The sequence below is a fragment of the Salvelinus alpinus genome, chromosome 3 (genome assembly GCF_045679555.1).
Source record: "Salvelinus alpinus chromosome 3, SLU_Salpinus.1, whole genome shotgun sequence".
NCBI lineage: Eukaryota > Metazoa > Chordata > Actinopteri > Salmoniformes > Salmonidae > Salvelinus > Salvelinus alpinus.
Window position 1 is genome coordinate 50,817,722 of NC_092088.1, and position 24,354 is coordinate 50,842,075.

Below are 24,354 nucleotides of genomic sequence, written 5' to 3' on the forward strand. Positions count from 1 at the left end.
GATCATTGAGTGGATAAAGGATGAACAACGGTGTTGGAAATGTGGACGATCCCACAAATCTGATGCTTGCACCCTCAAACAACCCAGACATGCACTGAGCAGCACCTAATGATCCTTCACGATTCCATCCAGCATGACCAAAAATGCATTCTCACGGGGAGTGTCCCTACTACTTAAGCCCAATTTATACCTGTCCCTAACATGTGTCCTTTGTCCTGATCTTGTCTGTTTACACTTATAAGATCTGATCACAATCAGACCACAATGCATCTTTTAATCATCAACACCTGTCTAGAAATGTCGGCACAATCAAAATGTGGACAAAATCAGAACAAAGGATGCATGTTAGAACCAGGTATAAACATGGTTAAAGATGTACCTGGACAGACCCAACCGATCACAGAAATGTATGCTGAAGGTTGTGAAACTTCTACTTCACAATGGAGATAGAGATGTCTACCTGCCTTCTTGATCTTATCCCCAAAACTACTTTTAACTGTGTCTAAGGTAGTTAATGTCAATAGTTCTATGAATACAGTTATAAACAGCATGTCATTGTGTTATTGTGCTCCAATGATGCCTTCTTAAATTGCCACTGAAAGGATTAATAAAGACGGTATGGAATTGAATTGAATGTTATATATTATCGACAGTAGCAGCCAGTATTCTCCTCACCACTCAAAGTCAGCCTCGGTGCATGGACAGGAGTCTGACATCTGGGAGATGTACTGATCTTTGGTTTTGACACATCTGGTGTCGGGCTTCAGATTCTGAAAGATTCTTTTCACTCCCATAATGCAGACTTTACCCTGTGAGAAATAATGTATTATTTGAAATAATTAACTACAACATTTCAGAATTTACTTTATTTTGGGATGTGTCACACCCTGATCTGTTTCACCTGTCTTTGTGCTTGTCTCCACCCCCTAAAGGTGTTCCCATTATCCCCTGTGTATTTATACCTGTGTTCTCTATTTGTCTGTTGCCAGTTTGTCTTGTCTTGTCAGGTCTTACCAGCGTGCTTTCCCGTCTTCCTTTTTGTCAAGTTCTGTTTCCTAGTTTTCCCGGTTCTGACAATTCTGCCTGCCCTGACCACGAGCCTGCCTGCCGTCCTGTACCTGCCTGACTCTGGCCTAATTAATAACCTTTGCCTGCCCTGACCCCGAGCCTGCCTGCCGTCCTGTACCTGCCTGACTCTGGCATGATCACGAACCCCTGCCTGTCCTTGACCTGCTCTTTGCCTGCCCCGTGTTCACAATAAATATCTGAGAACTGTACTATCCGCCTCCTGTGTCTGCATCTGGGTCCTATCCTGAGTCGTGATAGGATGTAACAGTTTAAAAGAAAAGCCTCTGAGTAATGAAGTTCTCTTAATATATATATTTTTTAAGTACATGAAAATGTGTATAATTGCTCATTTGTTCTGAAAGTGAATACACAGAAAGTATCCATAATTTTGAGACAAATTTGAGATAGAAAATGGGTGTGATAGGACGTTTCTCTTCATACTGTATTCCATTGAACTAAAGTGCCCAAAGCCGTTACAAATGTATCAAAGTGGTTGCTCTTACGTCATTGTGTAACTGCCAGGTCTGATAGTCGTCTGGGTTACACCTTCTGTTAAAGATGGCCTTGAAGTCTATTTTGACAAGCTGCCACTCAGAACGATGGCTGAAATGGCCAAATATTCTGCAAACACAAAAAGTAAAGGATGGTGAAAAATAGCTGAAAAAAGGGGTTGCTAGGTAAAATGTATTAAGTAAAATACCTTTTTATCATAAAAGTGGGAGATGAAAGGCTGCCTGAGTTAACCACAAGGGATTTGTACAATGTCTCAGAAGAGTGAAAAGAGAAAACAAATAAAAAGTGTCTAACTTCTGACAGCGAGTACATTTTTCTTTCTTTTCAAAACGTCCATTAAACGTTCAACGCATTGCAAAATACATACTATTAACCATAGAGTATTTGTTTTGATTCTTACATCATGATGAGGGTGTCTTCCCCTGGCTCTCCTAAGACTCCGTCTACATAGAGAGGAGAGGGGGTGAAGCTGTATTTGTTCCAGCGTTTTCCCTCATCAAAACTCAGCCTGGATGGAGAAACAACATGTTGGCTCTCATGCATGGCTCATGTGGAACCCTCACCATGCATAGAATAGGTGGTACTGTAACACTATCATTAGGTGGACGTTCAGTGCTTACATAATACAGTCCATAAAACATTTATAGACACATGTAATTCAATAGACAAATGTAATTCAATGTTGATACTGTAACAGTATGCACGGAAGTTGTAATGTTAAAGGAAACAATACCAGATATGTCTGATGGGGAGAGGTGTGTGTCGAATGGCCACTAGGGCACCACCCTGGTTAAGAAAGAGGACACTATACTCCTCCTCAAATACCTACAAACAGGACAGGATTTCATCACATTTTCAAAGGTCAGAGATGTGCATACCGTTCACATATACTTTTGATGAGTGATAGACTTGTATCACTATAGGCTACTGCTATTCTTCTATATCATGTAACACAGCCACATATTAAATTGTATTTTTAAGTGAGAAAACATCAACTATTATCAGCTCCTAAGAAGTTCTATGGAAAGAATAATCAAAACTTCCTTAAACCAGTATACATGGCATGTGATCAAGGGTAATGCAAACAATATCATGCATTATGCATTCAGAGTTTGCTCCCTCCAAATTACTGAGTTATAAGCAGATTGATCTTTTCTTCTACGTGTTGTCTTGATTTTGTGTCACATTTCAGTGGCCCCTGTCTTTTTCAGTCACAGTACCTCTCTCCAAGTGTTGCCAGCATCTGAGGTGATGAAAATGCTAACATTATAGGCAGTAAGCTCGGGCCCAATGGTACCTAGATGTAAAAAGCATAGCATAGTTATAGTCTAAACACTTTCATCATATGCCTTCTTAACCCACATTAAAATATATTTAATGCACAATGGAATAAAAATACAGATGCAAATATTCTGCTACAGGCTCCTAAAAATTTAGTATTTACTCAGAAATTCAAACCTTTTCTTCTGTATCTGTTTTTGCCAAACATCTGGCAGTCTACCGATATGCAGGCATGCTGTGATCAAATTCACAGATCAAACTGAGCTGACTAAAATGCTTTAAGCCACAATCCCAGCATTTACTTGGAGAACAGAGTTAAAGATAAAAGGGTTCTTTAAGGGTGGAAAAAGAGCAGTGTAAGAGTTGAGCAACCACTGCAAATTGTGAACCTTAAGGAGAGCGGAGGTCCCTGTGGTAATTGCTAATGAGAGTAAAAATAAACAAAAGACACAGCTAAACATTTCAAATAGTGCCTACCTGATGCTACTATAATTCCTGGAGCTGATTCCTTACTGACTATGTTTCCAGACGTGTACGGGTTGTCAGACACATGGAGATGCAGGTGTAATGAACAGTAGGGCTGAAAATCAACAAAAGAAAAAAAACATAATGTGGTTTATAGACAAAAACAGTTACAGGTTTTCAGATATTGGCCACTTTCAAAAGCAGACTCACCTGTACACAGTAGAGTCTGGTTCCCTTCAGATCAGTGGTAGGAGCCTGTAGAAGATGCCAGTCTCGCCCCTTATTGTAAGTGATAAACGTTTTCACTTGGCCCTCGACAACTTTATTTGACAAGAACACCCCTTTTATCCCTGCTACCTAGGAACATTGAGAAACAGACATGAAAAATAAATTAGGGGCAAAAGCTACAACTGTAAATTATTCAAACATAAGTAAAGCTGAAGCCCTAGTTTTGATGTGAAAGTGAAGTCTTCTGTACACAATTGCATTTCTGACAGGGAACACTATTTTGGAGAACGTTGCAGACTAGTGGTGGTCTGGCGGTAGAAGCATTTGGCCAGTCTTACAGTTTTTGCCATGATGCTCCTATACTGTCTGCATTTGAGTGATAGAAACGGGGAGAACAAGCCATGGCTCGGGGTCTCTACATGATTCCATATGTGCTACTTCATAGTTTTGATGTCTTCACTACTACTACTAAAAATAAAGAAAAACCCTTGAATGAGTATGTGTTCTAAAACTTTTGACCGGTAGTGTATGATCTCAATGATGCTCCTGTAGAACACTGTGAGGGCCCTCAGGGACAGGCCGGATTTCTTCAGCATCCTAATTAAAGAGTTGCTGTCGTGCCTTCTTCACCATGGTGTCTGTGAGGTTTGACCATTTCAGCTCCTCGGAAACGTGAATGAAGCGGAACTTGAAGCTTTTGACCATTGATGCCTGTTTCCTCAAGTCCACAATCAGCTTCTTTGTTTTGCTGGCATTGAGGGAGAGGTTGTTTACCTGTCACCACGTCGTCAGAATTCATACCTTCTCCCTGTAGGCCATTTCCTTGTTGTTGGTAATCAGCCCTACTACTGTCGTGTCGTTGGCGAACTTGATGATGGAGTTGGTACTGTGTGAGGCCGCGCAGTCGTGGGTGAACAGGGAGTACAGCAGCGGACTAAGCGCATACCCCTAAGGGGCCCCTGTTTTGAGGGTCTGCGTGGCTGATGTGTTGTTGCCTACCCTCACCACCTGGGGACAGCCCATCAAGAAGTTCAGAATCCAGTTGTAAAGGGAGGTGTTCAGTCCCAGGGTCCTTAGCTTTTGATGAGCTTGGAGGGCACTATGGTGTTGAATGCTGAGCTGTAGTAAATGAACAGTATTTTCACATAGGTGTTCCTCTTGTCCAGGTGGGAGAGGGAAGTTTGGAGTGCAATAGAGATTGCGTCATCTATGGATCTGTTTGACGGTATGCAAATTGGAGTGGGTCCAGGGTGTCTGGAAGGTGGTGTTGATGTGAGGCATGACCAGCCTTTCAAAGCATTTCATTGCTACAGATGTGGGTGCTATAGGGTGATTGTCATTTAGATAGGTTACCTTGGCATTCTTGGGCAGAGGGACTATGGTGGTCTGCTTGAAACATGTAGGTATTACAGACTAGGTCAGGGAGAGATTAAAAATGTCAGTGAAGACACGTTCCAGCTGGTCAGCGCATGCTCTGAGTACGCATCCTGGTAATCTATCTGGCCCTGTGGCCTTGTGAATGTTAACCTGTTTACAGGTCTTACTCACATCAGCTACATGTATCATGATCACACAGTCATCCGGAACAGCCGGTGCTCTCATGAATGGTTCAGGTTTGCTTGCCTCGAAGCGAGCATAGAAGGCATTTAGGTCATCTGGTAGGGTCGCGTCACTGGCCAGGTTGCGGCTGGGGTTCCCTTTGTAATCCGTGATAGTTTACAAGCCCTGCCACATCCAACGAGCGTCAGCGCCAGCGTAGCAGGATTAGTCATGTATTGACGCTTTGCCTGTTGGATTGCTCGTCTGAGGTCATAGAAGGATTTCTGATAAGCGTCCGGATTTGTGTCCCGCTCCCTGAAAGCAGCAACTCTAGCCTTTAGTGTAGTGCAGATGTTGCCAGTAATCCATGGTTTCTGGTTTGGATATGTACTCACAGTCACTGTGGGGACGTCGTCAATGCACTTATTAATGAAGCTGGTGACTGATGTGATAAACTTCGGAATGCCATCGGATGAATCCCGGAACATATTCCAGCCTGTGCTTGAGAAACAGTCCTGTAGCTTAGCATCCGCTTCCTCAGATCACTTTCGTATGGAGCGCATCACTGGTTCTTCCTGTTTGAGTTTTTGCTTTTAAGCAGGAATCAAGAGGATAGAGTTATGGTCAGATTTGCCAAATGGAGGGCGAGGGGGAGCTTTGTATTCTGTTTGTGGCGTAAAGATGATTTAGAATTGCGTCTCCTGTAGTTGCACTGGTGACATGCTGGTAGAAATGAGGTAAAACGGATTTCAGTTTCCCTGCATTAAAATCACCGGCCACTAGGAAAGCAACCTTTGGATCATAATTTTCTTGTTTGCTTAAGGACCTATACAGCTTGTTGAGTGCCAGCATCATTTTGTGGTGGTAAATAGACAGCTATGAAATATATAGATGAAAACTCTCTTGGTAAATAGTATTATTTATTAACCTAAAGTTTATCATGAGGCATTTTCACTCAGGCGAGCAGAACTACGAGACTTAATATTAGCGATCTCACACCAGATGATGTTAAGAAAGAGACACCCAGGTCCCCAATTGAACTTACCCGAGGCTGCCGTTTGATCCTGCCAATGTATGGAAAAAACAGCTAGATGTATATTATCCATGCTCTTGTTCAGCCACGACTCAGAGAAACATAGGATATTACAGTTCTTCATGTCCCGTTTACAGGCTAGTCTCGAACGGAGCTCGTCCAATTTTTTCTCCAGTGATTGTACGTTCGCCAATAGAACAGAGGGTAGAGGCAAATTATTTATTTGCTGTCGTAGTTTCATCAGGGTGCCCGCACGTCAGCCACTCTTACATCGTCTCTTCCTTTTCTGAGTCTCTGGGATTAGGACCTGGTCTGGGGTGAGCAGTAGGTCCCGTGCCGGCGACTCGTTGAAGTAGAAATCTTCCTCCAAATTGAGGTGATTGCTGTTGCTGTTCTGATGTCCAGAACCTCTTTTCGGTCATGGTGGAAACATTATGTACAAAATAAGTTAAGTTAAGATCAGTGCAAAAGAAGTTAAGATCAGTGCAAAAAATAGCAGAATTGGTCAGGAGCCTGTAAAATAGCAGCTATTCATCACAGCGCTATTCTGTATCTAAATAGTACCTTAAATAGTAAAGAAATACCATTTGTTTGTGAAAAGAATGGGAATGGGATAAAAATGTGTTGATATTCGAACTTGTGCTGAGTAGGCTACCGATACTTTTTCAATCCAAAATATTCAATAAACACAATCGCTGACATAGACTTTTGTATTAGGCCTAATACAGTTGCATAGGGCAGGACTACACAATGCAAACCTGCATAAAGCAAGCTCAGCCCTATGAGTTTTATCCAATTGTTCCTTTCTCTGTGTCTGTGTATAGGAAACCCCTCCAGTCCTTTTTTAAAATATAATTAATTTGAACAAGTACAAGGTTTCTGCAGTTTGACAGGCTTTCATCCCCCCCAAGGCAAGGAGTTTTTCCAGGAGTTTTTTTAAACCATGTGACCTGATTAGATATAATCTGGTCCCATCATAGCTCATATTAAACTTTTAACAACAGATTAATCACGTCATAAAGTCTGGAATTTCAATTGGTGAGGTTATCAGATAAGGAAAATCTACAGGCCCTATGATATTTTCTTCAAAGGTTGAGACCTCTTGGCAGAAGTGGTAGTGTGCATACAAACAGGGATGGCAGTCTAACTAAGCCATTGCTACATACCTCATAGAGGTCTATCATGATGTTGCCCTCTGGTCCACCACTGCTCACTATGTTCTCCAGGGCCAGAGTGAAGAAGAGTCCTCGGGCCTCTGACATGTACAGGTTGTAGGAGTCATTCTGGTGCCAGTCCTGCACTGCTGCTACCACCTGGTTATCATCTGTGCTGATTATCTGCAAGTCCTGGTTAAGGAATTATGAGTTAGGATACTATGTCATACAATATAATCCAATACAAAACGTAATTTAGTTTCAGGGCTGCAGTGGTCCCACTGGGCACAAACTGGTTGAATCAACGCTGTTTCCTACAAAATAAATCAATGTGACGCTGTTGAATCAATGTGGAAAACTGACTGGATTTTCAAAAAGTAATTTAAGTAAATATATTTGGGGAAAGTTTGTCTTTTTTGGACCTAACTTTTAACCTAAATCTAATGACATGGTTCACATTTCTTTTGATTTCACATTGAATTCACGTTATCTGACAACTCAATAAAATGTTAGTCAAAACTAGACGTTGAACTGATGTCTCTATCCAGTGGGGTAATTCTGTATGAAACTGTACAACTATTCTATTGTTAGTATGGTGTTTGTACATCTGTTCTGTGTTGGGATTCCTCTGTGAAAGCTTTATAATATTCTTGATATATATATATACTTTCTATTCAATATTTGTATGATTATTTTATTAAAGTTGGCCTTGGAAAAGCAGAAAAAGCGTTATAATATCAAAACAGTTTTTCACTGGATTCATAACAGGATAGTAGTAATACTCAACGTAATATTTCCAACCCACCTTTGGTAATATGTACTTAGGTAGCTTCATTGGGAAGAAAGCATTTCTTTTGTAAGACACATAATGGACAGGCCGGCCACCCATTGGTACCTAGAGAAACCAAGCAATTTTTATTTCATTTAGAGCAAAATTATTACAATGAATCACTGTATATTGGGCTGACAGACTAACTACGCAATAATCTTAGTTGTATGTTTTTATACCATTCTCTCTTGGTTTATGGTCATTAATACCTACACGTTTACTGTACATTAAGAACGGTTTTAGAGCATTTTTATTATGACAGAAACATTCAAAATTCCCACCTGAATGAAAACATACTGGTCCTGAACGACCAGGGAATCAGGGCTGATAAATCCAGGGAAAGGCCTGCCTTTGTTGGCCTCTGAGCAGTTCTGCAGCTTACACGTTATATACTGGGACCCTATAACAGATGGTAATTGACACAATGTAACAGGAGAAAATAAGTGCTTCGGGACTATTTAATTGAGTCTAGCATTAATTGCATTGATAGTAGAAAGCAGAAAAGCAGGGAAGCCAATTTCTATTTCCACTATTAACAGAGATGGAATGAGTGTCCCTGCGTGTTACCTACAGCCAAATGAGCAATTCTCCTCAGGAACAAGACATTAACACTGAAGCCCTTAAGGAACAGACGTTCTCAACACTCCATCCAACTTAAGAGCCCAGTCCGACCAATTGCCCCTTACATCAGGGGTTCACAAACCTTTTCACTTGGGCGTCCGTCCGCCCCCCCCTCCTTCCAGCATTGGGGAACATCCCGCGCCCCCCTGCGTGCACACGGGCCATGTCTATCTATATGGGCACAACCCCTGTTCATGACACAAACTGTTCACACTCCTCTTGTTGGTGGGGAGAATTTTGCAGTTTAAAGCTTATTTCCTGCAATTCTACACATTTTGTTATGGTGTGCAAAGAACATTTTGTCATTTTAAAGCAAATCTTCTTGCAATTCTATACATTTTGCTATGTTTAATGTGTATTCATGTGATATTTCAGTGAGAAAAAAATTACGACAATATCTATGGGCTAAAAAACCTAAATAAAAAAGCATTAGCTGACATGGGCTAGTTGATCTGGACATTTCTTAGAAATTATAAATAGCTCTCTAAGGTATGCAGTGACTAACATGACGAGAGGAACTGATGATGCACTACCCAATTTTGAAATTGCACCTTCTGCGTTTTAATAATGTACTGTACTAGAAGAACACCTGCTCTTTCTATGTCATAAACTGACCAGGTGAATCCAAGCGAAAGCTATGATCCCTTATTGATGTCACTTGTTCAATCCACTTCAATCAGTGTAGATGAAGTGGAGTAGATAGGTTAAGTCTTGAGACAGTTGAGACATGGATCGTTTATGTGTGCCATTCAGAGGGTGAATAGGCAAGACAAAGTGCCTTTGAACGGGTATGGCAGTATGTGCCAGGCGCACCGGTTTGATTGTGTTAAGAACTGCAACGCTGCTGGGTTTTCCATGCTCAACAGTTTCCCGTGTGAATCAAGAATGGTTCACCACCCAAAGGACATCCAACCAACTTGTCACAACTGTGGGAAGCATTGGAGTCAACATAGGCCAGCACCCTGTAAAGCAGGGATCATCAACTAGATTAAGACACAGGCAGTTTTTTTTCCTGAGCGGATAGTCGGGGGGCTGGATAAAATAACAAACAATTTGTAGACTGCAAGTCTGCCCCGTTGGCTGCCCGTTGGGGAACCCTGCTGTAAAGGCTGTTTAGCAGATAGAAAATGTCACTTGTGTGTGAAAATGATCCCAAGAATCCCTATAATAAAGTCCTCAAATAAGATATCCTAGATGTGATGATGACTCACGTCTGTCAGAAACACTTGTCTCCAAGTGAATCATTCCTGGCTCTTTGTCCAAACCCAACTTTGACCTGTGGGGACAGGAGAGACAACTGAGGCATATAGCAAAACATCTATCCAATTATGATATGTGCATCATATGGTAAGTATTTGTGGATTTGTAGTAGTATCAGTTAATTCATGATTTGAACATTTTCGTCAATGATGTGTGAATTTATCTCATGATCCAGATATGATATGTTAATTGAAGAGTATACTGTAGGCGTGCCTTGGGATTAAATAAATCATCTGTTTAACAAGATGAAGAAAGGCACGCTGAGGTCAAACTGTATGGGAAACATGAATAATCATTCTGTTTGTTCTCATCTATTCCAAAAGGATCCTGTGACAGTGCTCCGCAAAGTCATAAAACAAATGAGTGACCAGAGACAGTCATTTACAAATGTCAACCCCTTTGTTCAATCGCGCTATTAAAACATCAGCTTTCTAGAGAGGACAAAGTCATTTTGGAAAACATTTAAAGGATTTCCATTTTGATTAAATTAAATTATAATAGGGAACCTAGCTGCATGAAACGTCGATCCCTTTCTCTTTGAAAATATAACAATGACAACAAACATTTCCCACAAACATGGCCCCATCAACCACTGGGCCTGTGTGGTAATTCAAGAGGAAGGTGCCTCGGAGCCATTTCATGCTCTTTCAAAAGAGCCACGACTGGGAGGCAGCGGTTAAGTGTGGAGTGACAAGTGTGACCACTTGTTGCATTAATAGCAGCTAAGTGTGGAAGAAGATGGGTTTCTCCTCACATTCCATAGTGTGTCAGTGTCTGAGACATAATAAAAAAAGGGCCCATCTTGCTTCCCTCAGCACTCCGTAATTGTCTTTCTGTTCCATCTTTTTTTAATGGACTTTCTGTCAAATACTTCATCATCTTCTATTGGAGAACAGCAGCCACATGTTCTTAAATAGGCTCCTTCTATGTTCTTCTATCACTCTGGAATGTATGGACTACATGCCTGCATTGTGTGAGCTATGCTGCTCGTTGTCAGGTTGATGGTGTAACTCTGCCAAGTTGAGGCTACTGTAACATAAACTGCAGTATGTGGAGCAGCAAAATATTTGAAGTGTAAATTAACTGAAAATATTACCTGTATTTTGTCCTTGACGAAATATGCATGCCCTACCTGAATGTAATATTCCCGTCTATAGAAGCCGTGCTTTGTTATGATTCTGAACGGTCAGATAGCTAGCAACAATATAAAAAGCAGCCATGTGGGGAATTGTATGTGGCTCGTTTCAGCTAGTTTTATCATGTTCTTGATACTATGTCTTGTTTTGAGTGAATTCCTTTCAATGCTAACATGGATCAAATTTGCTAGCTAGCTAACCAACAACTGTAACAATGTATTTGAGAGACAACAAGTGCTCATTGTGCAAATGTATTTACGTTTTCAACAAACATTTGGAGACTAAATATAGTTAAAACATGTCAACAATCTAAGCCAACACCGTTTTGCCCCCTAGTTGAGCACGTGTACAGTAGGTATTGTTGCTAAACAACCATACGCACAACCTCTATACGCACAACCTGTAAATATACTGTACCTCCATACACAACACACACATACTGTAAATATGTTACCAATGTTACCACATGTTGATAAGTAATTGTAAACTAGTATGAATTCATCCCATGACTAATTAAGAAACGAATGTATTACTCAATATTGCATCCAGCTCTACTGTTGTATCATCTCCACCAGGAAATCTTAGGGAAAATATATCAACTGTTTAGAACAAGAGGCCAATAATGGCTTTAACTTGATGGTACATTGCTTCTACTGCATCTTTCTTTTGCTCCTGTTTTGGGCTAAAAAGAAATTCATCATCATTTGTTCGCAAGTGACAAAGTTTGTGAAATACGTTTTTGTCTAATTTTAGTCCCAATATTAGTAAATGTGAAATATTAACGTATTAAGGTATTCTAATTGAGTTATCCACTTTAAGAGATTATGTTGTCCTAATGGTGTTATTTATCAAAACATTAAAAGCTACCTGATCACCCAAAAAGTATTAATCTCCCTTGCTTCCTTGTAAAATAAAAAGTATTATGTTTAGCAAAAACACATTAATATTATAATTATCTGGCAACAGGCACTACTGCCTTAAGTTACTATATGTCTTGAAAATAATGTAGATTAGAGACCATTACTAAATACATAATTTCTTAAGCACAACAGTTGGAACTTGAAAAAAGAGTGTACAAATATCTATTTAAATTATTAATGTGTTCATCAGGACCATACTTGTATCTAATACAGTGCCTTGCAAAAGTATTCATCCCCCTTGGCATTTTCCTATTTTGTTGCATTATAACCTGTAATTTAAATAGATTTTTATTTGGATTTCATGTAATGCACATACACAAAATAGTCCAAAAAGGTGAAGTTTAAAAAAATGTGGTGTGTGCATATGTATTCACCCCCATTGCTACGAAGCCACTAAATAATATCTGGTGCAACCAATTACCTTAAGAAGTCACATAATTAGTTAAATAAAGTCCACCTGTGTGCAATCCAAGTTTCACATGATTTCAGTATATATACAGTTGAAGTTGGAAGTTTGAATACACTTAGGTTGGAGTCATTAAAACGTGTTTTTCAACCAATCCACAAACTTCTTTTTAACAAACTACAGTTTTGGCAAGTTGGTTAGGACATATACTTTGTGAATGGCACAAGTCATTTTCCCAACAATTGTTTACAGACAGATTATTTCACTTATAATTCACTGTATCACAATTCCAGTGGGTCAGAAGTTTACATACACTAAGTTGACTGTGTCTTTAAACAGCTTGGAAAGTCATGGCTTTAGAAGCTTCTGATAGATTAATTGACATCATTTGAGTTAATTGGAGGTGTTCCTGTGGATGTATTTCAAGGCCTACCTTCAAACTCAGTGCCTCTTTGCTTGACATCATGGGAAAATCAAAATAAATCAGCCAAGACCCCAGAAAAAAAAATTGTAGACCTCCACAAGTCTGGTTCATCCTTGGGAGCAATTTCCAAATGCCTGAAGGAACCACGTTCATCTGTACAAACAGTAGTACGCAAGTATGAACACCATGGGACCACACAGCCGTCATACCGCTCAGGAAGGAAACGCATTCTGTCTCCTAGAGATGAACGTACTTTGGTGCGAAAAGTGCAAATCAATCCCAGAACAACAGCAAAGGACCTTGTGAAGATGCTGGAGGAAACAGGTACAAAAGTATCTATATCCACAGTAAAACTAGTCCTATATCGACATAACCTGAAAGACCGCTCAGCAAGGAAGAAGCCACTGCTCCAAAACCGCCACAAAAAAAGCCAGACTATGGTTTGCAACTGGACATGGGGACAAAGTTAAATACTTTTGGGAGAAATGTCCACTGGTCTGATGAAACAAAAATATAAGTGTTTGTCCATAATGACAATCGTTATGTTTGGAGGAAAAGGGGGACGCTTGCAAGCTGAAGAACACCATCCCAAACGTGAAGCATGTGGGTGGCAGCATCATGTTGTGGGGGTGCTTTGCTGCAGGAGGACCTGGTGCACCTCACAAAATAGATGGCATCATGAGGGAGGAAAATATGTGGATTTATTGAAGCAACATCTCAAGAAATCAGTCAGGAAGTTAAAGCTTCGTGGCAAATGGGTCCAAATGGACAATGACCCCAAGCATACTTCCAAAGTCATGGCAAAATGGCTTAAGGACAACAAAGTCAAGGTATTGGAGTGGCCATCCCAAGCCCTGACCTCAATCCTTTAGAAAATTTGGGGCAGAACTGAAAAATCGTGTGCGAGCAAGGAGGCCTACAAACCTGACTCGGTTACACCAGCTCTGTCAGTAGGCATGGGCCGTAATTCACCCAACTTATTGTGGGAAGCTTGTAGAAGGCTAACCGAAACGTTTGACCCAAGTTAAACAATTTAAAGACAATGCTACCAAATACAAATTCTGAGCCACTGGGAAATAAATAAAAAATAAGTGAAGCATGGTGGAGGCAGCATCATGCTATGGGAATGTTTTCCATCGGCAGGGACTGGGAAACTGGTCAGAATTGAAGGAATGATGAATTGCGCTAAATACAGGAAAATTCTTGAGGGAAACCTGTTTCAGTCTTCCAGAGATTTGAAACTGATTCTCAATCGAATTGAGAATCTGTGGTATGACTTAAATATTGCTGTACACCAGCGGAACCCATCCAACGTGAAGGAGCTGGAGCAGTTTTGCCTTGAAGAATGCGCAAAAATCCCAGTGGCTAGATGTGCCAAGCTTATAGAGACATACCCCAAGATACTTGAAGCTGTAATTGCTGCAAAAGGTGACTCTACAAAGTATTGACTTTGGGGGGGTGAATGAATTGTTATGCACGCTCAAGTTTCAGTTTTTTTATCTTATTTCTTGTTTGTTTCATAATGGTGGTAGGCATGTTGTGTAAATCAAATGATACAACCCCCCAAAAAAATCAATTTTAATGCCAGGTTGTAAGGCAACAAAATAGGAAAAATGCCAAGGGCGGTGAATACTTTCACAAGCCACTGTATATGCCATCTATTGAGTTCAACTCAGGTACTAGCAGGTACTTCTTGAGATTCAATTAATTGTGTCAATTCTGATGGGCTATCAGTTCAAAATGCTGTCAGTAGAGGAAAGAGTGGTACTTTGTATGAATATTGTATTACAGAGACTTGAAGTATGTGTCCAATGATGATAGAAAGAGATTTTTACTCTCACCAGTAAAATCTGTTGGGGACTACACTCTCATGCACGAGCTGCCATCTTCTTCCAAATTCAACAGAGACGTAGAGCTGCAAGAAAAGAACATCCTATAGTTGAAAAAATCAGAAGAGAAAGAATAACATTTTATTCCAGAGTTACAACTAAGAGTTCAAACGGAGGAAACATTAGACCTGGAGAATTCTCTCCCTCCATTTTAGGGACTGTCATCTACGTATGTCTCATGGAGGGTCATACAACATTTCAATTATATTGCTTTGTTTTTTCACTGCACTTCAGAGGACTTTGATTGTTTTTGTTATGAGTGCTGTACAGCTGAATCTTTAAAGCAGGCTTGAAAATAGCACTTTATATTTGAAGTAGAGTTCGTGATTTAATGCCTTATGACTATTTGAGAGAGAGAGAGAGAGAGAGATAGTGAGAGACAGATTTTTTAAATGCCATGCTCGTTTTGGCTCCCAGTGGTACCTGTCTATGGCCATAGGATTTTTCCCTAATTGACATTATAAAATGACACACTTAACCATCTGTATCATCCCTTTGCATTATGCTATTGACTTCCCTCTTTCAGCAGATTAGGGCTGTTATCCAAGCTCTCAATAGTCTTTTCAGCTCTCAGCCCAACTCATATGATAACACTTTTACTTAATCTGAGAGCATATCACACATAGGGAACTGTTGTACAATACAATTGTTTTGTACAATACTATTGCACAGTAAAAGACAGCAAATAAATGAATTAATATAAAAGCAGAAACAGAAGAAGGAAACCATACAGAGGGGAAAAAAATCGCACATTTATATTAACATAAAGATATGGAGTAAACTCAGGGATAACTTCTCCCCAGCTTCTTCATTTCGACCATATTGATGGCTCTCAATAAAGCATCTCATCTCTCCCCAAAACCATTTATCTTACTTCTCAGCCTTTGACTGCACTCTCTCTCATACTCTCTCTCAAGTCTTTCAGTAGCAGGATGGGAGGGGAGAGTTTGATCTCTGTTATGTTGAGTTAAACAAACAGTTGGGTTCTCCTTGAGAATAATAAGTGTGGTCTCAGTCTCCTGTTTGGGACATTAACTAACACATCTCTAGTTTGGACTCTCAAGCCAGACCGTGTGGCCTGTTTGGAAGAACATGTGATGAGATGTCTAGACTTTAGCCACAGTCATCATGGCTTGGGTGACAGATGTCGCTTGATGTGAAGTCCACTACTCTTAACAGAGCACATTGATGTGTTGGCTACTAAGAGGTGGGAGGTGCTTTCCCCACTGGGAGACAATGATGCTAATGAAAGAACAGGCAGAAGTGTGGAGCACACAGCTACGGTTGAAGTAAACATATTGTTAAAGCCAATAAGGTCAATAGACTCACTGGAATTAACAAGACCCTTACCTCAATCAAGTTGTGTGTGTTTTCTCCCCCCTCCTCACTCCTCAGTTATAATTGACCGGATTCTCTTTACCTTCTGGTCATGGCCGTAAGCCAGGATCCAGTCCTCCTGCTCGGGGTGAAAGAGGAGGCTGAGGATGTCGAAGGCTAAGTGGTACCTCTGATAGGATGCGCCCTCATCAAGACTAATGAGCAGGCTGCTCTCCACCTCCGGGTCGGTCAGTAACATGATCTGAGATGAGAGAGGACGGGTCAGGAGACGAAAGGAGAGATTTATAAATCACAACATTTAGCGATATTTATCATTATCCATTCATGTCCGTAATGATTAAACTTGCTAATTTTACTATTGTTATGAGTTTTCTCTTTTAAAAAAAACACATGAAAAAAATCACGGGAATAGAATACATGCATACAACACGTATGGTTTTCGGACATGTGTGAACAAATCACTTGAAAAATGTAATGCTACGTGAAATTTTGACTAGTAAGACACATATGGTTTTCGGACGTGTGTGACATTTCACATACATTTTACACGTGAAGAAATCACGTGAAAAATGTAATGTGGGAAAAACAGACACATGGTTTTCAGACACGTGAAGTTTCACATGACTCAGATACATGTGGTTAACCAATATTTCACGTGATATTTATTATACATTTCACATGTGTGCTTTTGTAACTGCCGGGATTAGAACCCTGGAGAGCCAACGTCTTGACCCTTCGACAAAGAGGGACAATTTTGAAGTCACAGGCGGGCTACCTCATTAAATGACCACTTTCACATGTGCACACTTTCACATGTGCATTGTCAACTAGAGCTATCAAACAAATAAAAAATATGATCAAGTTTATCACAGGATTTGCTGTGATTAATCATGATTATTCGCTATTTCATAATTTGTTCAAATTGAGCTGTCATTTCAGATTTCTTTGCAAAAAGCATTCAAATAATATTGCCGTTTTGATTTTGTACAAAGTAACAGTTAGCAAAATCAGGGAAATTGATAAACACACCCAACTTTTTTTGACATTGCATTGTTGTTTTTAGCTGTATAGATTATGTATTTTGGATGTTTTCAGTGTATTTTTAACGTTTACAGACAATGCGATATAAAAACAAAGGGCACTAAATTTACAAAAAGTTAACTTGAGTTACGGAGTGCTAGCTTCTCTGTTCTTTTCACTGGGCTTCTTCTACACTGTAGGTCAATGACCAATGTATTAAGAAGAGAGGCATGTGCCTGCAACAATACACTCCAAATGGATGGCTCAGAAATAATAAATAATTATTTTTTAACACACCTGATTTATTATACTCAGGTAGGCTAAGTTACCATTTTACAGAATGGCATTACAGAATTTGCAATTCCATATGTGGAAACATTGTTACTGCAACATGTTAACACTACCTGTTCACATGTGAGGAGAATAACACTATTTCACCACCACATGTGAATTTTCAATTCCACATGTGAAAATTAGATTTTCACATGTGTAGTTTTCCTACATGTGAAACTGCAAATTTGGTTTTCACATGTGATCGATTTTCACATGTACTTGCAATTCAACTTGTGAAACCGCAAATGTAAAATGTGCAACTGCAATTCACATGAGGTGAAAACATGTTTTTTTTCTCACGTGAAAAAGTTGTGTTAACATGTGAACTCTAAATTTAATACAGGTAGTGTCACATGTGAAATGTACACCTGGACTCAGGGGTAGATGTAACATAGTAAATGTAAATCCGGGACACTCAAAATAGCATGATATGTTACGTTTTGTATGCTATGTATTCATTTGTGGATGTCCATCATCCATTTTGTATCATATGTTACAATTACAATTCATATGATATGTTACAAAATTGCAAAACATATGATATGTTATGAATTCCAATGCTGTTAGCTAGGTGGCTAACATTAGCTAGGGTATAGGGTTAGGGGTTAAGGTTAGGGTTAGGAGTTAGGTTAAAGGGTTAAGGTTAGGGGAATGGTTAGCTAACATGCTAAGTAGTTGCAAAGTAGCTAAAAAGTAGTAAGTAGTTTCAAAGTTGCTAATTAGCTAAAATGCTAAAGATGTCCGTGATGAGATTGGAACAGATTGTGTTGTTAGACATTCGCGTTATACTCCTACCCATCCACCCTGACCAACCACCATACTTTCATTTTTTTGCCTGAAGTAACCTTCTATCTTATGTAACCTTACCATACAGTATGTAACATATCAATCTGATTTGAGTGTCCCGGATTTACATTTAGTATGCTATTTGAAAATATGCTTTCATATACGAAACTGCAAATTTGACATGTGTTTTTTAGTAAGGGTTAAGGACAGCAAACAGATATGGTTATGGTATGGTAAATTATAAGATACATGTACGAGGACATACCTTTTGTTTGTTATTCGGACTCACGTACAAGTAGCTTAGTATGGTTTTTGGTCCAACCTTTTCATTAAGTTTCTCATACGTGGTTCCATAGTCTGTTGACCTAGAATTCAATTATGGGATTAACAAAAATGTGTTATTCTACTGTTAATGGTGAGAATGAGAGCACGGAGCAATATCAATGATAAAACCTATGGCTATGCAGGCAAGCAGAAAATTAAAACAGGAAATAATACAACACAATTTGCCAGTTGAATAGAGAACTGTTTCATTATCAGAATAAACATGGATATATGCAGGGGAATTATATGATTTGTAGTCAAAGTAAAACATTCAGTATTCAAGTCTCCTAAAATGTTGACACCATAATGAACATTATAAATATCAACCCTGTATCTCAGTACCAACATTTTAAAAAACTAGATTGATAACAACTGTGGTGGAGTTGGATACAGTTACATAATCATATTAGAAAAATTAGATGTATGGAGTCATAAACCATTTACAGAAGCATCTATATTTCACATTTCCAATGTGCATTTTCTGGTTGTCAGAAATACTTCAAGTGTAATATGCTACATTCAGTAACATACAGTACTGTACTAGTTTGCAATATTTGAACAAAACATTCCAGTTGTACAGTCTCTGTTTCTTAGCTCTCTGCTTCCTAGTCTCTTATAAAAATCGAGTTTATTGGTTGCGTACATCAATTTGCAGATGTTATTACAGTGAAATGCTTGTGTTTTCTATCAGGGCAGTAATATCTAGCAATACAAACAATACACAAATAATCCAAAAACTAAAAAAAAATACAGTACTTTTGTATAAATAGTGTACATATAAAGTGGGTAAAACAGTATGTACACATTTTTGAAGTGACCAGTGTTAAATTACTCTATAGAGCAGCAGTCTCTAAGGAACAGGGTAGAGTAGCGGATGGTAGCCGGCTAGTGACAGTGTCTAAGGTCCAGGGCAGAGTACCGGGCGGGGGCCGGCTAGTGATGACTGTTTAGCAGTCTGATGGTCTGGAGATAGAAGCTGTTTCACAATCTCTCGGTCCCAGCTTTGGTGCACCTGTACTGTCTTCGTCTTTTAGATAGTAGCGGGATGAATAGGCCGTGGCTCAGGTGGCTGAGGTCCTTCATGATCTTCTTGGCCTTCCTGTGACACCAGGTGCTGTAAATGTCCTGGAGGGCAGGCAGTGTGCACCCGGTGATGCGTTTGGCTGACCGCATCACCCTATGGAGAGCCCTTTGGTTGCAGACTTTGCAGTTGCCAGCCCGACAGAATGCTCTCTATGGTGCATCCGTAAAAGTTAGTGAGGGTCTTAAGGGCCAAGTCAAATTTCTTCAGCCCAATGAGGTTGAAGAGGCGCTGTTGCGCCTTCACCTCGCTGTCAGCATGGAGGGACTATTTCAGGTCTTTAGTGATGTGCACGCTGAGGAACTTGAAGCTTTTGACCCACTCCATTGCGGCCCCATATCTGTGGATGGGGGCGTGCTTTCTCTGCTGTCTCCTGTTTTCAGTGATCAGCTCCTTAATTTTGTTGACATTGAGGGAGAGGTTATTTTCCAGGTACTACTCTGCCAGGGCTCTCACCTCCTCCCTGTAGGCTCTCTTGTTGTTGTTGATAATCAGGCCTACCACTGTTGTGTCGCCAGCAAACTTGATGATTGAGTTGGAGACAAGCGCGGCCATGCAGTCATGGGTGAACAAGGAGCACAGGAGGGGGCTGAGAAAGCACTCCTGTGGGGCCCAGTGTTGATGATCAGATTTGCGGAGGTGTTGTTGCCTACCTTCCCCACCTGGGATCGACCTCAGGAAGTGTAGGGCCAGTTTTACAGGGTGGAGTTCAGACCCAGGGCCCTGAGCTTAGTGATGAGCTTGGAGGGCACTATAGCATCGAAGGCTGAGCTGTAGTCAATGAAAAGCACACTTTGCTTTCTTGGGTACAGAAACAATGGTGGCCATCTTGAAGCAAGTGGGGACAATATACTGGGATAGGGAGAGATTGAATATGTCTGTAAACACTCCAGCCAGCTGATGTGCACATGCTCTGTGGATGCAGCTTGGGATACGTCCTGGGTTCGATGCACGAGTATCACAGAAGATGTGTTGATAGAATTTTCCTCAGATTTCCTTTATTAAAGTCCCTAGCTACAATAAATGTAGCCTCAAAATATGTGGTTTCCAGTTTGCACAAAGTCCAGTGTAGTTCCCTGAAAGCCATTGCCGTGTCAGCTTGGGGGGGAACATACACGGCAGTGATGATGAAGAAAGTTATCTCGGGAGTTTATGCAGTCATTTGATGGTGAGGTATTCCAGATCGGGAGACCAAAAGGACTTTAGTTCCTGTATGTTTACACAAGTTGTTAATCATAAAACAGACTCCTCCACCGTTCTTTTTCCCTGAAAGTTCTTTCTTCCTGTCTGCATGATGGACGGAGAAGCCAACTGACTGAATGGATGGGGACAATATATCAGGAGAGAGACATGATTCCATAAAACAGAGTATGTTACAGTCCCTGATGTCTCTCTGAAAGGAGATCCTCGCCCTGAGCTCGTCTACTTTAATGTCCAGGGACTGAACGTTAGCGAGTAATATACTTGGAACCGGTGGATGGTAATGCATGCCGCCTGAGTCTGACTAGGGCCCCACTTCTTCTTCCTCTTACTCGTCAGCGTTTTGGTGCAGACCCCGGGATGAATGGAGCTGCCTTGGGCAGTTCAAACAAACAGCATCCATTTCAGGGAAGTCAAATTTCTGGTCGTAATACTGACGGGTGACCGCCGATTTAATATCCAAAGTTAGCTCTAGGTAATAATACAAGAGACGTTCTGAGCAAATAATGTAAGAAATAACAAAAAATAAAGTTGGCTAGGAGCTAGAAACAGAGCGACCGTGTCTGTCTCTATTTTGGCAGTTACCTATATAACCAACATTCAACATGAGAAGGGTCATAAGTTTTCCTAAAAATGTGATAGGCAATCACTCAGGCCCATGGTCACATGCTCAAGAAAGACTTGTGGCCCTAAACATGAACACCAAAGCCAGAGAGAAATCAACTGAGATGAATTTAACCCCTCCTTACCTCCATAGAGAGCTCTCTGTGACACTGCCAAGGCTGAAGTCAAAGTACTTAGTTAGCATTAGAATCACCTACAAAAGAGAACACAATTCCCATCTCAGCACGCATCTTTAGAAAATACAAGTAATATACAACCCTTTGATAATGTAACATTTCCATATATCATATCATCTGACACGTTGGTGGGACTTGAAGTAATGAGTTGCATATTATGCAGTATTTCACAATTCTGGTAAAGAAGCCTAAAATTCAAAATAAGGGGAAAAAATCACTTTTGACTACCTCATTTTCAAACTTGCACCTGTTGCTATTTTATCATTGGAAGTGGTTTGAGCAGGATGGCCTTAGGAGGAGTGCATCATCAATTTTACAACTGCAGCCTTAATATGGACGCTTGTCAAACCTCCACACACATAAACTAATCCCAAACCAATTTATGAGGCCTTGTCAAGGCTTCATTCTGCATGAGAATGTTGCATCTTCTGTGTAAAGGTAAAGGTTGTGTCACGGATTCCCACAGTACTTCTGCTCAATCGGTTCACCAGCTCCGGAGGTCTACGTCACCGGCCTTCTAGATGTCACTGAACTGGATCATCACCACCAACCCCAGACTGTCTTGTCTCATTACGCACACCTGGTTCCCATTCCCCCTGATTAGTATGTGTATATATGTGCCCTCTGTCCCCCATTGTCCTTGTCAATCATTGTTCCCATGTCTGTTGGTCTTGTGAGTACCTGCGCTTTGTTGTTTCGGGCTTTCATGCTACGTGTATTGTGCACATGTTATTTTGTGTCTCGTCCCGTGTAGTGTTATTAGGGGTCACAACCCATGTAATTATTAAAGGTTAAACCTCACTCTTTTGTTTGGGTTACATCCCTGTGTACTTTATATACGTGTTTGTTTTGGACTTCGTCCACGTGCCTTTTTTTTTTCATGACATGTTGTATTTTTGGGTGGAGTAATAAAACCCCCTATTACTTATTCCTACGCCTGTCTCCGATCATTATACAATGTGACAGGTTGTGGTTTTTTTTTAGGGCTCAGCGGGTTTCTTCCATGGCAAGCATCCCAGGTATAGCAAGGCTCTCCTCGTAAATATCATGGACATCTTTTTTGAGGAGATTGTAAAGAACACCATTGTTATATGGTGGTTATACAAGCTCATACTTAATAGGTATGTAGACAAATAAATTATTCTACATGTTAATGAATGGCGCTATGGACAGCTCTATTTTCTGTTTTAATTTGAAAGGAGAAACTTCTTTCCTACTCAGCGTTTGTTGGAACCTATATTGAAGTATTTGTATCACTTCATTAATATTACATACAGTCAATGTTAACAGATAGATTTTTCCCATTCCCTCAACTCTAAATACTTGAAGACAATGTGGAAAAAAAAACATTTAATAAAAGTACACAACTGTCTCAATGGTTTACTGCATAAGAAACCATTGAAACCATTTATTTTGTTTAAAATTTGGCCTTTTAGTTGTGTCTCTTCATTATAACATGTATATATTGTGGTTGGCCAAAGTGTGGTGAGGAATAATCTGAGTATTTTAACACAGCAGTAATCTAGAAACCCACAGATTGGGAAATGCAAATGTATTCATCCCCCTTGGCGTATTTCCTGTTTTGTTGCATTACAACCTGTAACTTAAATAGATTCTTATTTGGACTCCATGTAATGGACATACAAAAAAGAGTCGAAATTGGTGAAGTGAAATTAAAACTTGTTTCTAAAAAATAGAAAACGGAAAAGTGGTGTGTGCATATGTATTCACTCCATTTGCAATGAAGCACCTAAATAAGATCTGGTGCAACCATTAACCTTCAGAAGTAACATAATTAGTTAAATAAAGTCCACCTACAGTTGAAGTCGGAAGTTTACATACACCTTAGACAAATACATTTCAACTCAGTTTTTCACAATTCCTGACATTTAATCCTAGCAAGAATTCCCTGTCTTAGTTAGGTCAGTTAGGATCACCACTTTATTTTAAGAATGTGAAATGTCAGAATAATAGTAGAGAATGATTTATTTCAGCTTTTATTTCTTTCATCACATTCCCAGTGGGTCAGAAGTTCACATACACTCAAGTAGTATTTGCTAGCATTGTCTTTAAATTGTTTAACCTGGGTCAAACGTTTTGGGTAGCCTTCCACAAGCTTCCCACAATAAGTTGGGTGAATTTTGTCCCATTCCTCCTGACAGAGCTGGTGTAACTGAGTCAGGTTTTTATGCCTCCTTGCTAGCACACGCTTTTTCAGTTCTGCCCCAAATTCTCTATAGGATTGAGGTTAGGGCTTGGGATGGCCACTCCAATACCTTGACTTTGTTGTCCTTAAGCCATTTTCCACAACTTTGGAAGTATGCTTGGGGTCATTGTCCATTTGGAAGACCTATTTGTGACCAAGCTTTAACTTCCTGACTGATTTCTTGAGATGTTGCTTCAACATATCCACATAATTTCCCTTCCTCATGAAGCCATCTGTTTGGTGAAGTGCACCAGCCCCTCCTGCAGCAAAGCACCCCCACAACATGATGCTGCAACCCCAAGTTGGTATGGTTTTCTTCAGCTTGCAAGCCTCCCCCTTTTCCTCCAAACATAACGATGGTGATGGCCAAACAGTTCTATTTTTGTTTCATCTGACCAGATAACATTTCTCCAAAAAGTAGGATCTTTGTCCCCATGTGCAGTTGCAAACCGTAGTCTGGCTTTTTTATGGAGGTTTGGAGCAGTAGCTTTTTCCTTGCT

General features: G+C 40.2%; 1 protein-coding gene across 1 annotated transcript in view; it reads right to left on the reverse strand.

The window, feature by feature from the left end:
• LOC139570897 (VPS10 domain-containing receptor SorCS1-like) overlaps window positions 1-24,354 on the reverse strand; it is an 87,175-nt gene that overhangs the window by 39,254 nt on the left and 23,567 nt on the right. Inside the window, exons 2-16 of the mRNA XM_071393201.1 lie at window positions 21,598-21,665; window positions 18,509-18,608; window positions 16,187-16,345; window positions 14,719-14,792; window positions 9,943-10,007; window positions 8,392-8,510; window positions 8,087-8,176; window positions 7,294-7,473; window positions 3,538-3,684; window positions 3,340-3,442; window positions 2,802-2,878; window positions 2,315-2,406; window positions 1,982-2,089; window positions 1,572-1,689; window positions 676-809 (exon numbers count right to left, since the gene is read on the reverse strand). Of these exons, the coding sequence (XP_071249302.1) occupies window positions 676-809; window positions 1,572-1,689; window positions 1,982-2,089; window positions 2,315-2,406; window positions 2,802-2,878; window positions 3,340-3,442; window positions 3,538-3,684; window positions 7,294-7,473; window positions 8,087-8,176; window positions 8,392-8,510; window positions 9,943-10,007; window positions 14,719-14,792; window positions 16,187-16,345; window positions 18,509-18,608; window positions 21,598-21,665 (1,634 nt within the window). The remainder of the gene's footprint in view (window positions 1-675; window positions 810-1,571; window positions 1,690-1,981; window positions 2,090-2,314; window positions 2,407-2,801; window positions 2,879-3,339; window positions 3,443-3,537; window positions 3,685-7,293; window positions 7,474-8,086; window positions 8,177-8,391; window positions 8,511-9,942; window positions 10,008-14,718; window positions 14,793-16,186; window positions 16,346-18,508; window positions 18,609-21,597; window positions 21,666-24,354) is intronic.